Source organism: Mesocricetus auratus, unplaced genomic scaffold (assembly GCF_017639785.1).
Source record: "Mesocricetus auratus isolate SY011 unplaced genomic scaffold, BCM_Maur_2.0 Super-Scaffold_100676, whole genome shotgun sequence".
NCBI classification, from domain to species: Eukaryota; Metazoa; Chordata; class Mammalia; order Rodentia; family Cricetidae; genus Mesocricetus; species Mesocricetus auratus.
The window spans coordinates 89,860,134-89,875,082 of NW_024429266.1; the positions used below are offsets into that span (position 1 = coordinate 89,860,134).

Sequence of the window (14,949 nt, forward strand, 5' to 3'; positions counted from 1 at the left end):
GCCCATCTCCCTGCTCCATGACTTCCTTCCCATCTCCCTGTGACTTCCTGCCCATCTCCCTGCTCCATGACTTCCTTCCCATCTCCCTGCTCCATGACTTCCTGCCCATCTCCCCACTCCCTGTGACTTCCTTCCCATCTCCCTGTGACTTCCTGCCCATCTCCCCACTCCCTGTGACTTCCTGCCCATGTCCCTGTGACTTCCTTCCCGTCTCCCTATGACTTCCTTCCTGTCTCCCTGTGACTTCCTTCCCATCTCCCTGTGACTTCCTTCCCATCTCCCTGTGACTTCCTTCCCATCTCCCTGTGACTTCCTTCCCATCTCCCTGTGACTTCCTGCCCATCTCCCTGTGACTTCCTGCCCATCTCCCTGCTCTGGGCTGGTTGGGCAGCCCCTTGTGGTGTGAGTGAGCCCCGTTGCTCTGCATGGCTGCACTCTCCCCACCTTCCCTGCTCCTCACCTCAGGGTGCCCTATTCCCCTGAGGGTCCCCTGGATAGGGGATAGAGATAGAGAGGATTGGCGCAAATCCAAGCTCACACCGTTTCCACCCCAACCCCTTCAAGAGGAACCCCGTGGGTGCACATGAATGAGAGCTTATTCTACTTGTAGATAAGAAGATAGCTTCCAGCAGGTTCTTAGAAGGGCCAAGACCCCAGAGAGGTGGGGGGGGGTAGACTGTGCTGTTTGCCTCTGTGAAGCCTAACTGTGTCTACTCCCTGGCGCTTCCTTCTTCCGCTCCCTGCCCTCACATTTATGTGGGGTTGCCTGAAAAATAGTGTGTCTGCGTCTGCAGGCAGAGCCTTAAGGGGGCAGCCTATGCCATGGGAACTGCTCACCTCCAGAGACATCATACTGCATTAAGGGACAGCAGGAGCCCTAGGGTGCGAGACCCTGCACGTTATTGTTCCTCGTTGCTATAGAGTGTTCTGCAGTTTCAGGGAATGAGTATATTGTATCCCGAAGAGAGTTCCCCCACTTAGTCTGCTCCACTGGGGGGGGGGGGTCATATGAGGTGCAGAAGTTATTCTTTATCTTGAGCCCATCAGTTCCCAGACTCAGGGACTCTTCTTTGAACTGATCTGGCCCTCGAAGGTTAAAAAGCTAACCAGCACAGGAATCTGCGGGATTCAGGCTACCTGAGTGTGAGAAAATAAATCTTTCTTATAGAAAAAGAATATATACACATACATCCCTGGGTCTGTTGAGTGGCCATATCCCTTTGCAAATAAGTCAATACTATTCCCCACAGATGAAACCCTGAAGTACAAAAGCCTATGGATTAGCAGGAAATGTCATTGAGTCCATTATGGGTCAGGGATCACTGAAAAATGTCATTGCTATTCAATTGACTGTGAGCCCTGCTTCTCCAGCTGCTCCCTGAGCTGGGAACAAGCCGCGTGTGGCTCCAGCTGCTGCTAGCAGTTAATTAAACAACCAGTCCAGTAAATATCTCTCAGCAAAACAACACAGGCCAACCCCCTTGGCCTGACCTCATTGTCCCTAACCAAGTCTATTCTCAGAATACTCACAGGCCCACGTCTCCCACCAAGCATCTTGCGGCCATTCTCCTGGTGGCCAAGACTTCTAGAGGCTTTTGCCTTCTGCAAAGTCATCAATGCAGCAGACTCAAGAACTGTCTCCCAGGGAGGAAAGCCAGTATGTCCATGTAGGGGTCCCTGCTTTGCTACTGCCTGGGAGCGGCCTATGCTAGACAGAGGAGGAGGCTGGCAGGTGAGTGGGTCCCTGTCTTAGGAGTTTATCCCAGGGAGAGCCAGTTAAGTTAGGTCACTGCCCTTGAATTGTTTCTGGTAATTGCCCATGGCAACCACAGCAACTTGTACCTCCTTAAAAAAAAAAAGTCAGGGGATGGAGAGATGGCTCAGAGGTTAGGAGCACTGGCTCTTGTTCTTCCAGAGGCCCTGAGTTCAATTCCCAGCAACCACATGGTGGCTCACAACCATCTATAATGAGATCTGAAGCCCTTGTCTGGCCGGCAGTCATACATGCAGGTAGAACACTGTATACATAATAAATAAATAAATATAAATCCTTAAAAAAAAAACCTCTGCCCTGCCTCTTCTGCTTCTGAAGTGTACTATGAAACGAAGTCTAAGAAGGCCATGGGCTGATGGACAGTTGTATCTCAGGTCAGCGTGTGGAGGGGATGCCACCTGGGACTCAGTGTGTACAGCCAGGAGCTGAAGGAAGGGGATATGACACAGCTCTGGGGAGCAGGCCAAAGTCTCTATGGAGAGGTCACTGCTCCCTCATGGGCACCAGGCACCGTCTAGGCACCCAGAGCAGAACCTAGCTTTTGTGGGGTCCATCATAGATTGCTGTTCCCACCCAGGCACCATCTAGGCACGCAGAGCAGAACCTGGTCTTCGTGCAGTCCAGTCTCCGAAAACCCTTCTGACGCGGGGACGAGGAAGCAAAATGCAGGGGCCTTCAGTTCCGCGCAAGTGCGGCTCAGGTTTAAAGAGGCAGAAAGGTGATGAGGCCAACACAGTGCCTCCTTGGGGACAGTGTGAACCCCGCGTGGTGGGAACCAGATGCCCCCAACAGCTTTCTGAAATCCCAGCTAAGCCCGAGACACATGTGCCAACTGGCCAGGAAACCCCAGGCAGGAGGGCTGCAGGCTTCCTGTGGGGAATGGGAGAGTTTGAAGCAGGCCCAGAGTTGTCTTTGCTGGTCTTTCCTTCTCATGGAAGAGGCAGCTGGGAAGCCTGACCAGAGAGATGGGGTGGAGAGATGGGCCGCTCGCTCGTGAGCACACTTCCTTGAAGCATGAACGCTGACCATGGTCTTAGGTAACGCATTCCCTCAGCTTGAGTCAGGCCCTTGTAGCGAAGGTCACCATAGAAACCAAACAAAGATCCTAGGCTGATGATGGGAGCTTTCCAATAGCCAAGCTGTCAGTCACTTCCCCTGCCCAGCTCTGACAGGCTGACTTTGAGGGCCCAGGGCATACCTAGGGTGACACAGGAGTACATGTGTTCTCTTTCCTATTCCACAGTGGGCAGGCCTACCTACCCACCCCATATCTGCCAGAATAGGCATCCATTAGAGCCCCTGCTGGCCCAGCCCTTAGACCCAGGAGACTTGGAAGTCCTGAGGGAAGGTGTGTTGGCGCCCCAGAGACGCTTGCCAGGGGAAGAACAACACAGCCCTCTCCACAAGCTACTGCTCGCCCCAGATAAATAAACCTGCATCCATCTGCCCCCAGGAAACCAGGGCTGTTTTGGAAAGTGTTTGAGGTGAAATAACTAGGTGTCAGCTGGAGTCAGACTGTAGTATAGCTAGATCCAGTCAGGGCTAAAGTTGAACCTCCAGGGCAACTCTCTGGGCCACCTGGCCCCCCTCACCTATTTTTCAGGTTGCACGCGACCTATTTCTGGAGGTGCAATCCACCAAGCAGAAGGGATGGAGAGTTCTGGGACTCCTGTTAGCGTTTCTGCCTTAAACCCAGTGTGTTTATTTGATTGTTCTTAGGAAGGACTGGGGCACATCAAAGGATGCTTGGAATACCGACGCTCACGGAGGGGGTTGGAATCAAAGGGATTAACACAAACATAGTTTATCACTTTGCTGGGTTCATTAAACATGCTTGGCTGCCACAGTGCATGGGGACAGCAGCCAGGACTCAGCTGGCCATGTGGCCGAGGGAGTGCTAAGCCAGGCATAATCACTGGCACCGGTCGGACCCTTCTCAAAGGTCAGCTCCTCCTTGGCTGGGCCGGGTTGACATTCAGCATTTCCCCTGCTCAGCTATCCCGTGAGCGCCTCTGTGGTCCCACTCTGCGGGACTCGAGAGGACTCCGGCTACAAGAGCAGGGCTGGCCTGCCTCTTTAACGGGAAGGCATCGGGTCTTTGAGGGTTGGTGAGCGCACTGGACGGAGATGATAGATGAAGAAACTGAGGCCAGACCCTACCCTTGTCCTGCCTGAGACCTTCTCAGACGGTCTGCCTGAAACGGCAAGGCCTGTGCTGTATGCTTTACATCCAAGTCCGGTGTGGTTATTAGGAATGTGTCTGGAGGCGGCCTGTGGTGGAAGGAAGGGTGGGAGACTGGGCTGATGGGTCCGTCCGAAGTCAGCAGTACACGCAGATGGGAGGAGCCCGACTAGGGCATGGTGTGCCAGCTCTGCGGCTTGGGCTCCTCCCAGGTGGGGCAGGGCCTTTGAAGGACGGGAGCTACTCCAGGAAGCTGAGGTTCCGGGGCCGCTGCTTTTTAAAGCTCAGAAGTGATGGAGTTCAATTCATTAAGAGGTGGAGGGTCACTGTGAGCCTTCAAGGGTCAGGGAACAGGGACCACAGTGATCCTTCATGCCGGGGGGAAAAACCATTAGCTTTGGGGTGAAGAACCACGAAAAAGGATCCCCTGAGTGTTAAAGATTAGTCTTGGGGAAAGTAATAAAGCTAGGACTAGGGCTGGCCTTCCTCCTTTCTGGGAGGCCATTCCTGTTAAAACCCCTATAAAACTCACACCCTCGAAGAGCATGAGTGTGTGTGTGTGTGTGTGTGTGTGTGTGTGTGTGTAATCAGTCCCTTGCCCTTGTGGTTTTCCCAGAGCAGTGGAATTTGGAGGATCTGGGGAGCCCTGCATTACTTAACATGACCCTGGCGTCCTAGACAAGATCTGGGCCTCCTTACGAGAGCCAGGACCAAGAGAACTGTCTGGTGCTGTGGGTGGGGAGTCCCTGTGCCCATCCTGTCACCCTGTCATGAGATGGGGGTCTCTGTGTCTGCTCCAGACCTTGATGTCTGCTTTTTGGCCCTCCTGGTTACCCTCCTGACCTCTCCGGCGTCCAGATTCATTGGGCCCTGAGTCTTCCCCAATCTTGAACTTGCAGGCTTCAAAACTGAGCTGACCCACTGAAGACTTGATGCTGACCCTTCCCCCTGCGTTATTTGAGTTTGAGAGTCCCTCCGTGGCAGAGACTGTGACCTCTCCTCTGTCTCCTACCCCAATGACTGGACATGTGCACACCTCAGGAGACCCTCAGACTGGCAGGACAGGGAACTCCTGGGGTGGAAGGAAGAGGGGGGGGCATGAAGGATCTAGTCATCTCACAGCCCCTATCCTGCTTAATTGCTTGTTTGGGGTGTGGATTTTGTGTGTGTGTGTGTGTGTGTGTGTGTGTGTGTGTGTGTGTGTGTGTGTGTGTGTGTGTGACTTTTTGTTTGGTGATATTTTTAGTAAAACAAGATCTCATGTACCTAGGCTAGCCTTGAACTCCTGACCTTCCTGAGTGTTTGGATTAGAGGCATGCACCACCACACCGACCATGATTTGACCTTATAGCTCTCATATGAAGAAGTTAATGGCAAGGATAGGTAATATATTAATCAAGATTAAATACCTGGTGAGGGGCAGGGGAGGGACTAGAACCTGTGCCAGCAACAGCTACATGCTGTGCCATGCTAGAAACCCATGGGGTAACCCATTCTTGAATTCATCCCTGCTCCCCTCCCAGCGGCCCTAGGAGTGACAGGAACTGTTGCCGTTTCTACTTTACATACGAGGACACGGGTGAGGCTCTGAATCCAGGTGTCTTACCTCAGGCTCCATGGCTAGAAGCAGGGATATTTGAGTCATCAGTCAGCTTGGCTTTCTGCGTCTGAGTTGGGGAAGCCAGGGAACCCTTCACGTGGATCCCGTGCTGTGTGCAGGCTCTGGCCTGAGGAGTTAGACTTTATAGAGGTGTGGCCACCTCACCGAGAGACTAGCCTGCTTTTTCACTCAATTATATGTTTCCTATAAAAATAGAAGTCTTCATTAAAACAGTGCAGCAGGCCCAGCCAGAATCACTAATTACTGTCCTTTAAAGAGATAATGTCCCCTTCCTTACACTTGCCACACCTGCTGCCACCCTTAAAGGAGCCAGGGAGAGCAAGAATAGACCTCAGGAGCACAGCGGGCATCAGTGGGGCCAGGGAGAACGGAACGTTCTGGAAGCTTCCCCCGAGCCTTGCTTCCTTCAAATTGCTCAGGTCCTGGGGACATCCACAGCTTTCCTGGCCTTGAGGAATCCTTCCGACTCAACTGCATTCTTCCTTGCTTTGGCGCAGGTCTGCTTGTTGGGTCTGAAGGAAAGGCACTGGGACATAAGAGCTTGGCCCCAGCCTAGACAAACCGAGGCCTGGCAGGAAGACAGTTCTGAGAACAACAGCTAACAGTTCTCAAGGGGAACCGTGAGCAGGCACTGGACAGCCTAGGTCACCCGACTCAGCTCGGCAGCTGCATGGGCTCATTCAGAGAGGCTGGGGCACTCCGAGAGAGAGCACAGAATGAGCTGGGAAGGACGAAGTTCCCCTGGATCCCATTTGGCAGGAAGTGAGCCACGGCCAGGGCGACACCCGTACCTTATCACAGTACATGAGGTGAACAGTTAAGAGGTGCCTGAGGGAGCCCAAGCCTGAGACACACACGCTCAAGACAGTGGCCTCCTGTCTCTAGCTTCCTGCTGGGACCAGGCATTTGCAAGAGGTTTATCACAACTGAGGGTGCTTTCGTCACAGAGGCTACAGAACTTACCGAGCTGGCCAGGAAGCTCAGGCATTTTTCCAGAGCCTTCAGAGACAGCTGGCCTAGAAATGTCTTCAAAGTCTCATAGGGTTTCAGCGTCCAGGGAGGAGCCTGCCCTGAGCATCAGGCAGGCTGAGCTGTGGACAGCTGTGTGCCTCCCAGGGGTTTCTCAGCGCCTGCTCCTGGCTCATCAGGGCTCAGCCTCCTGGAGAGTTTGTCAGTAGGTGACTTCCCTCCCGTTTTACAGGTCTGGAACCTGTGACATACTCACCAGAGGTGGGACTTTGGTTCAAGTTTCTGTCTCCCAGGCCAGTGCTCATGGTGCAGTTTACCAGTAATGTGATCAAAGTTGACCATCCCTCTCCCGGAATAGCTTTTGTCAGGGTGCTTGGTAGATTCTGGTATTCTAGTCTTACAGACATGTTTCAGTTATGGTCTTCTGCCTTTGACCCCAGGGAGGAAGACCACCCCCCCCCGCCTCCAGTCAGAAAGAGCCAGATACCCACATACCACACTTAGAAGCCGCACTACACATCTAGAACCCACCTGGCACACCTGGGACCCACACGGCACACCTAGAGAGTGTCGTTCTTCCTCAGAGCCTATCCTGCAAGGTCAGACCCTGTTTGTGAGCGAGTCCCCCCCCCCCCACTACAGCTATAAGAACTCAAGTGACCAGACTCCCGGGCTACGCATACCCTGTATGCTAGGTACCCACCCAGGAACTGGGGAAGCAAGGCACACTGCTGCTAGGGACATGAGGGAGCCGATGGGACTTCTTGGCCGGCTAGGCACACCCCAAGGGGACACAAAGACAAATGGTGGCTTTCCTACCTACACCAGGACTGGCCACACACTTGTTCCTGGACCATCTGGCTAAAACAACTTCATATGAACTTATCTCCAGTTATTAAACTTTTAAGCAAGAGGGACACGGCATGTAATTGTCAACTGTATACACAGTCCACCTAGGGGGCTTCTTGAAGGAGGACCTGAGCCTTGGCATTTTTCCTAAAGACTTATAATTACTTATTCAGAGACATTTTTACACTCATCTGTGTGACATGTGATGGGCCTGAAGGTGCCTTACCTGCCCCCCAGAAGCTCCCCTGGGAGCACGGGGTTCGGATAAAGCCATGACCAGAGCTCCAACCAGTCACAGTGGCACACCAAGAGCTCTGTCTTAATAGCTGGGTACCGAATGAATCTGTTCGTTTTTCTGGGCTAGATACAAATGTCTTAGTGAGAAGAACTGGATCCAAGTTTTTTTATGGACCCGAGTTTGTGGATCCCTGAGTTGGAGACAGGCCAATAGGCCAGACATCGTAAAGGATTAAACCAGAAGGGTTGCATACAGCCTGTGGTGGTTTGAAAGAAAATGGCCCCCAAAGAGAGTGGCACTATTAGGAGGTGTGGCCTTGTTAGAGTGGGTGTGGTCTTGTTGGAGGAAGTGTGTCACTGTGGAGGCGGGCTTTGAGGTCTGATATATGCTCAAGATACCACCCAGTGTCTCAGACCACTTCCTGCTGCCCTTGGATTAAGATGTAACATTCTCCAGTCCATGCTCCCAGCCTCCCGTTGGCACCATGATGACTGATAATGAACTGAACCTCTGAACTGTAAGCTGCCACCTCAGCTAAATGTTTTCCTTTATAAGAGTTGTCTGGTGTCTCTTCACAGCAATAGAAATCCTGTCTAAGACACAGCCCCATGGAGATGCTGCAAAAGTTGGAGGGTGACATCTGTGTAGGAGTTGGCCAGATGTGACAGGGGGAAGGGTGAGCCCCAGCAGAGGCCACAGTGTGAAACAAAGCAGGGAAAAGTGTCAAGGGGTTGTTGACACCAGTGTCATTAGCCCAAGGTTACAGGGGAAGAGGCAGGAATGGGAGGCGGAGCCTAAACTGGAAGGCCTTGAGGCCGCACCTCTGCACATGTCCTGATGGTGTGGACATCAGGCAGGACACGTTTTGTTGTAAGATTCCTCAGGCAGTGTCCAGCTACCCACCAAGGAAGTCTCCTCAGGAGCTAATCTGGAGTCTCAGGCCCCTCAGTCTGAGGCTCACGCCCAAGGTCGATTGTTGGAACCTCTGGCCCAACCCGGGGAGGATGTGGTTGGGTTGAGAACTTCCACTCCAGGTCACTCATGCAAGTGGAATGTCGGCTGCCAGCAGCACATAGTCTGTGTTGATAGAGACTGTCTGTCCAGTTTAGCTTTCTCTAACCCCGGCACGCGCTCCTTCTGGCCTCTTCCAGGGACCCTCCTAGCTCTGGCACTGGGACAATGTCTCAGTGGCAGGGGTGGGGAGGGGGCCTGGCCAAGAAGGCTGTTTGTGGAGAGTCCCAGAAAGCTGGGGGTTGTCAGCCCTGGTAACTTACTCTGCTGCTCTGGCCGCCTAAGGGAAGGTTGGATTAGACTGACCCCCACCCTCACCCCAGCACTCTGGTTCTAAGTGCTGTTGTCTTCCTGCCCACGTTCCGTCCCTCTCCCACACTCCTACCTCCAGCTATGCCCCCCCACCTTGTCTTCAGACACCAGCTCCGTCCAGCAAGACCCCTTTTCTGCTCCTTCCCTTACAATGGGGTCAGATCCAAACACACAGCTTTTGATTCTCTGGGCAATTTGACATTTATAGCACTCTAATTGTTACCTTAAGGCAGAAATTGTCTCTTCTACTGAATATTCCCGAAAGCAGAGGCACCTCCTAACACTGGCATATTGGGCTCTGCAGGGATCTGGGGAGCAGAGATGGTGGCAGCTCCCCGCTCAGGGCTTGGCCCTGTTCTGCCCAGTTCCTGCCCTTGGGACCTCATACACAGAGGATGGGTCATGAGCTGATGTTCAAGAAAGGTTGCAGAACAGTTAGGGAAAGTGACGCTTAAAGTCTAGGTTGAGCAGGGCATGATGGTAAATGCCTGTAATCCCAGAGGAAAGTGGTTCTCCACGACTTCAAGACCAGCCTAGTCTGCACTGAGAGTTCCAGGTGTGCCAGATCTCCATAGCAAGAGCCTATCTCAAACCAAACCACCAAAAAATGGGTAGGGTGCTTTTGTAGCATGCGTGAGGTTCGTGTAAGCCGAGCGGTGGTGGCACACGCCTTTAATCCCAGCACTCGGGAGGCAGAGGCAGGCGGATCTCTGTGAGTTCAAGGCCAGGCTGGACTGACAGCCTCAAAAACAATACAGAGAAGCCCTGTCTCATAAAAAACTAAAAAAAAAAAAAGAGGTTCGTGTAAATCCCTAACCACACAAAACAGGGTGTTGGCATAAAAGCCATAGCTCTCGTTTTAAAGGGATAAGAGCTAGTTTATTCTGGAGCAATTCTGAGTGACCACTGTAGCCGGAAGCTTTTCTGTCGTCCTACCCAGTCCCACAGCCGCTTATTAAAATAATCACTCAGAGGCTTAATATTAATACTAACTGGCTCTTACATTTAAATTAACCCATGTCTACTAATCTGTGTATGGCCACGTGGCCCGTGGCTTACCAGTAATGCTCTGACATCATCTTACTCCTCTTGGAGCTCGACCCCACCTTCTTCTTCCCCCCTGTGTTTAGTTTGGATTTCCTGCCTAGCTATACTCTGCCCTGCCAAAGCAGCTTTAGTCGTCAACCAATAAAAGCAACACATATTCGCAGTATACAGAAGGACATCCCGCATCAGGTTTTAGAGTTTTGCATAGCAAAGTCATAAATCGGGGCACCTTTAAAATATGCTGAAGGTACGAGAGGCGGGGACAGCGAGATGGGGGAAGCGTTTCCATAGGCCCGTGGCGCTATCCGATGGTGTACTTGGCTTTGGGATTGGTAGAAGTTAGTAGCTTGCTAAGTCACTGTCACAAGGATGTTAGTTCCAACATAGATGTGGGCAATGACTGTTCAGGGGGCCCAGAACTTGTTCTAAGACCAGGTAGTTAGCCTCTGGCCTGCAGTATTCCAGTCTGCATTGTCCTGACACTCAGATCAGCCAGTCAGCCTCTGCGGACGGATTCCCTTCAGGAGTTTCCGTTCACAGCCAGATGCAGCCTCTTTTGAGAAGTTTTTGTTCATACGGGCATTATGGCACACCTCTGCCTCCGAAGCACTTGGTAGAGGTCATTCTCAGCTACTTAGTGAGCGCTAGACAATCCTAGGCTACATGAGAGCCTATAAGAACACAGCTCAGCTTTCCTGGAGCAGGCATGTGTGGCCACGTGGGCCATGCTTCAGCACTGACAGTGACAAGTCTATGTCATGCTGCTCATCTCAGCCGTGGTGGCAGTGGATCAAGGGGCCTTACTGCCCGATGACCACTCTGGGAACTCAGCCACAGCCTCGCATGATCTGGGTGGTTCAGCCTTCTGCAAACGTTGCCCCGGTAGCTCCTGTACAATAGTGTTGCCAGTGATAAACTGTGGTGCTCCCACACTGCCCGGCCCCCTCTTCTGGCACAGGTGGACCTCCCTGACAAGGTAAGGCTAGCACTTGACACAGCAGGGCTCCCTGGCCCTTCCTAGTCTTCCGTGAACAGGAGTGCTAATGATCTGGGTTAAATGCTTTGGTCTTCGCTGATGCGGTCAGGGTAGTGATCCAGAGCTGCTTTCTGACTGCCGGAGTGTGGCCCAGACATCCGTGCAAAACAAAACACCCACACACACGAGATAAAAGACTGTCTTCTAAATGGGGTCCTACTGAGGCTCCGTCCTGTGCCTTGCTGGGCGCAGACGTAGAAATCCTGGCCATGTATATGTAGGACTCAAGGTGCTGCTTAGCCCAGCTTGTAGGGGCAGAACACACCAGAGGGGGCTGGGAGTCACGACTGGGAGACGCTGCCTGGTCAAGGACGTGGTAGGGTGGATAGGGCAGGCACCGGCAACCGCTGAAAGGTATCTCATTGTCTGGTAGGAAGAAGGGAAGAAACTGAGGCATGGAGAAAAGTGTGCTGGGTGTGGCGGAGGCTGTGCCTTCCGTGGGCTAGGGAGGTGGTAAGCATGTGGGGGTCCACCCCCCCAGCTCACCCCTGCTGACTGTAACTCTCCTCCCCGTAGCCTGATGTTCACCAAGGTAAAACTGGAGCAGGTGCTGAGGGGGCCGGAGGAAGCCCTTGTGACCTGCAGGCAAATGCTGAGACTATGGCAGACCCTCTACAACTTCTCTCAGCTGGGGTAAGTGGCTGTCCTTGCCCCTTGGGTTGCCCCAGGGTGGGGAGGGGCAGGGTTGGTAGGCAGCAGTTGTCTGAAAGGCCACAGTGCCCACACAGTGTGGTGGTTGGTTTGGATGGAGATGTGGGACTCGGTGTTGAGGGATTTTTTATATTGGAGGCTCAGTGTTAATCCCTCGACAGTCTTCTGTGCCACACAGGAAGACCTGGTTAGAAGATCGCTTGCTCTCGGGGAGGTCAGAGTGTAGAAAAGCTGTCATCGAGTGCCCGAGTCGGGTCCTGGGCACTTGATGTGACACACAAACCACTCACGTCTTCTGAGTTGTCAGAGACTGAGATCCCGAGCCTTCGTCTATTTGCCAGTCACTTACCTGTTGAGTGACGGTACTGCAAAGTGAGCTCTGGGTCCCAGACCATGGAGCGTGTGTACAGGGACTCTGGGAAGCAAGAAGTCCTCCATTCTCCTTACGGGAGCCCCTCTCCTAGGGGATCAGAGGAGGTCCAGGCAAACGGGATAGAGTCAAAAGCCTCAGACAGAGTCAGCCTTCCCTTTGCAGGCTAGCAGGCCTGGAAGAGTACAACACAGGGCAGAACTAGTGGGTAGAAACTTCCAGAAAGCTGTGGGTGTTGGATTTTTCACACCTCCCTGGAGATGGGCATTGGAAGCCCAAGGGCCGTTCTCTGATACAGGTGGATTTGCATTCAGGTGCCTTTTGCTGGGGCAGGTTCACAGCCGGGCTCAGTGTGCACAGGAGTTGTCCTGGTGCTGGCTGCTCCTTATCAGGCTGGTGGCCAGTCTAGACAAGGCCCCGCAGAGTGGGAGCTTTGACTCAGAACAGCAGGCTGTGAAGCTGCCAGGTGTTCTCACAGGGGCAGGGACAGTTGAGCTAAGTCACACACGCATATGCCATTCTGTCCCGAGAGGCTGGTAGGGCTGACAACGCCGAGTAACCTCTTCAGAAAACTGCCACAACTCCCTCACCCCAACATACAGCAGGACACAGCCAGATCACTACTTGGCCCACAGATCTGGGCCCTGGCTGCCTCGGGAGACAGGAAGGGGTTTTCTTTGAAACCTAGAGCCATAAACCAGAAGCTCATGCTTGTAAAATCTAATTTGGGGCAGTCATAAACTAAGACCAAAATCCACAGCATGAAGGTCTGATTTCCCTTCCACGGACCTAGCCAGTCTGCCCCACTCCCACCCAACGCTCCTGTGTTCTGCTCAAACCACGCTGCTGGCAATCCCTTCTTCATGAAGCTACTGCCACCCGGCAGCCACTTAGCCCATGTGACATGTTAACCTTAAACTGTGCAGCACCATCTCCCCAAGACAGGCTGTTTCAGTGCCTCAGGAGAGGCTGTCTTGTGGGAAAAGAGAAAAAGTATTATGGGCGCCTGGATGAAAGTGGGCACTGAACTAGGCTTCTACGAAGGTGTCCGTTAGTAGCCTTGTGAGCCATGTCTCCTGCTTGTGTGCCTCATGCTAGTTTCTAAAGGACCAGGAGAGACGTCAGAGAGGTGGGAAGGTGTAGGACATCATCTCAGCCCTGTGTCCCCGGCTCATTGATTTCCCTCTCAGGTGCTCCCAGGCTTAGGAAGAGTCTGGGTCACTGTTGTATTTCTGGGAAGGGACAACCAAGGCAAATTTATAAGAGAAAGCATGTAAGTGGAGCTTGTTTATAGTTTCAGAGGCTTAGTCCATTATCATTATAGTAGCGGGTAGGCAGGCATGGTACTGGAGGTACATCCTAATCCACAGGCAGAGAGGAAGAGAGGGCAAGAGACAGACAGACAGACAGACAGACAGACAGACAGACAGGGCTTGAAACCTCAAAGCCCTCCCTCAGTGACACACTTCCTCCAACAAGGCCACACCTCCCAATCCTTCTAATCCTTTCAAATAGCACCCCTTCCTGGTGACCAAGCATTCAGATACTTGAGCCTGTGGGGGCCATTCTTATTCAGACCACCACAGGGGCAAAGGAAAGGAACCGTCATCCCTGCTCTGCTATTCTTAGAGAGATGGTTTCCTTTGAACCCCACTCAAGATGACTGAGCATCTACAAACAGAGTCAGGACCAGTGTGTACCGCAGTCAGGACCACAAAGATGCCCCAGACTATGGCACCATTGCCCGTGGAGCCAGAATTTTAGTGTACCCCCAACGGCAAGACCCCTCTGGCACCTGTTCTGTAGTGGGTCTTCTGAGTTTCCTTGGCTATGGGAAGGGGCTGGTCAAGACTGTGACAGCTGCTGCCTTTCTGAGCAAGGGTTCCCTCCAGGCTCCCCCACTGAGAAAATGAAAGCCCCCTCCCCGTGAGGTGGGAGGTGCAGGGACCCAGAGAAATGGATAGACAACAAAATGAGACCACCATGTTTGTCTGTCTGTCTGCCCCTCTAATTGGAACTCCACTGGGGCTGCCCGGTAGTCTGAGTGTGGCAACTGGACCTTCACCCAGGTTGTCCTTAGACGGAAGCCAGCCAGCAGTCCCTGTGCCTAGAGGTAGAGGCCTCACCTTCAAAGAGGGCTTGGATACTGTGGTGTTTTCCTGTCATCAGCCTGTGTGTACAGGACCCCAGCTGCTCTGTCTGTCCTTCTGCTTGTCTCTATCTTTCCCTGTCATCCTGGCTTTGCTCTTTCTTGAGCTTGAATTCTTAGCCTCGGAGTCTGAGATGGGGTCCCCTCGTGCTCCCTGCTGGCCCTGGGGATGCCGGTCCTCTGCATCATGGAGCCCTGCCCTCCCCTGCCTTCCAGAGGCCTGGAAAGGGATGGTAGCTGTGAAGGTCTCGCGGTGAAGAAGCAGAACGGCATCCACCTGACCCTGCCAGATGCCCACGACGCAGACTCCGGTAAGATCGGGATTGATCTTGGCTCTGGGTGGGGCTGGCAGTTGGCCCACAGATGGGTGGTGACCACCCATTGTGGGCAACAGAAGAAGGTCTATACCTCCTAGGCAGAGTGAGGGGGGAGGAGAATAGGACAGAAATCTGCCCCTCAGGCCAAAACCAGAGGCCAGAGTCCGACGGGGGGCATGGGGAGGGCGTTTGACAAGCAGAAAGGGATGGGCTGAGCTCATTTCAGTTCAAAGCTCAAGGTTGAATCTTAAATTATTTATTTTTATTTTATGTGCATTGGTGATTTGCCTACATGTATGTCTGTGTGTGGGTATTGGGTCCCCTGGAACTGAAGTTACAGACGATTGTGAGCCGCCATGTGGGTGCTGGAAATTGAACCCAGGTCCTCTGGGAGAGCAGTCAGTGCTCTTAACCACTGAGCCA

General features: G+C 52.9%; 1 protein-coding gene across 2 annotated transcripts in view; it reads left to right on the top strand.

The window, feature by feature from the left end:
• Positions 1 to 14,949, top strand: part of Ttc7a (tetratricopeptide repeat domain 7A) — a 108,366-nt gene that overhangs the window by 73,485 nt on the left and 19,932 nt on the right. For both annotated transcript variants that reach the window (XM_040739056.1, XM_040739057.1), the window contains 2 exons: positions 11,556 to 11,672; positions 14,426 to 14,520. In XM_040739056.1, the coding sequence (XP_040594990.1) occupies positions 11,556 to 11,672; positions 14,426 to 14,520 (212 nt within the window). The remainder of the gene's footprint in view (positions 1 to 11,555; positions 11,673 to 14,425; positions 14,521 to 14,949) is intronic.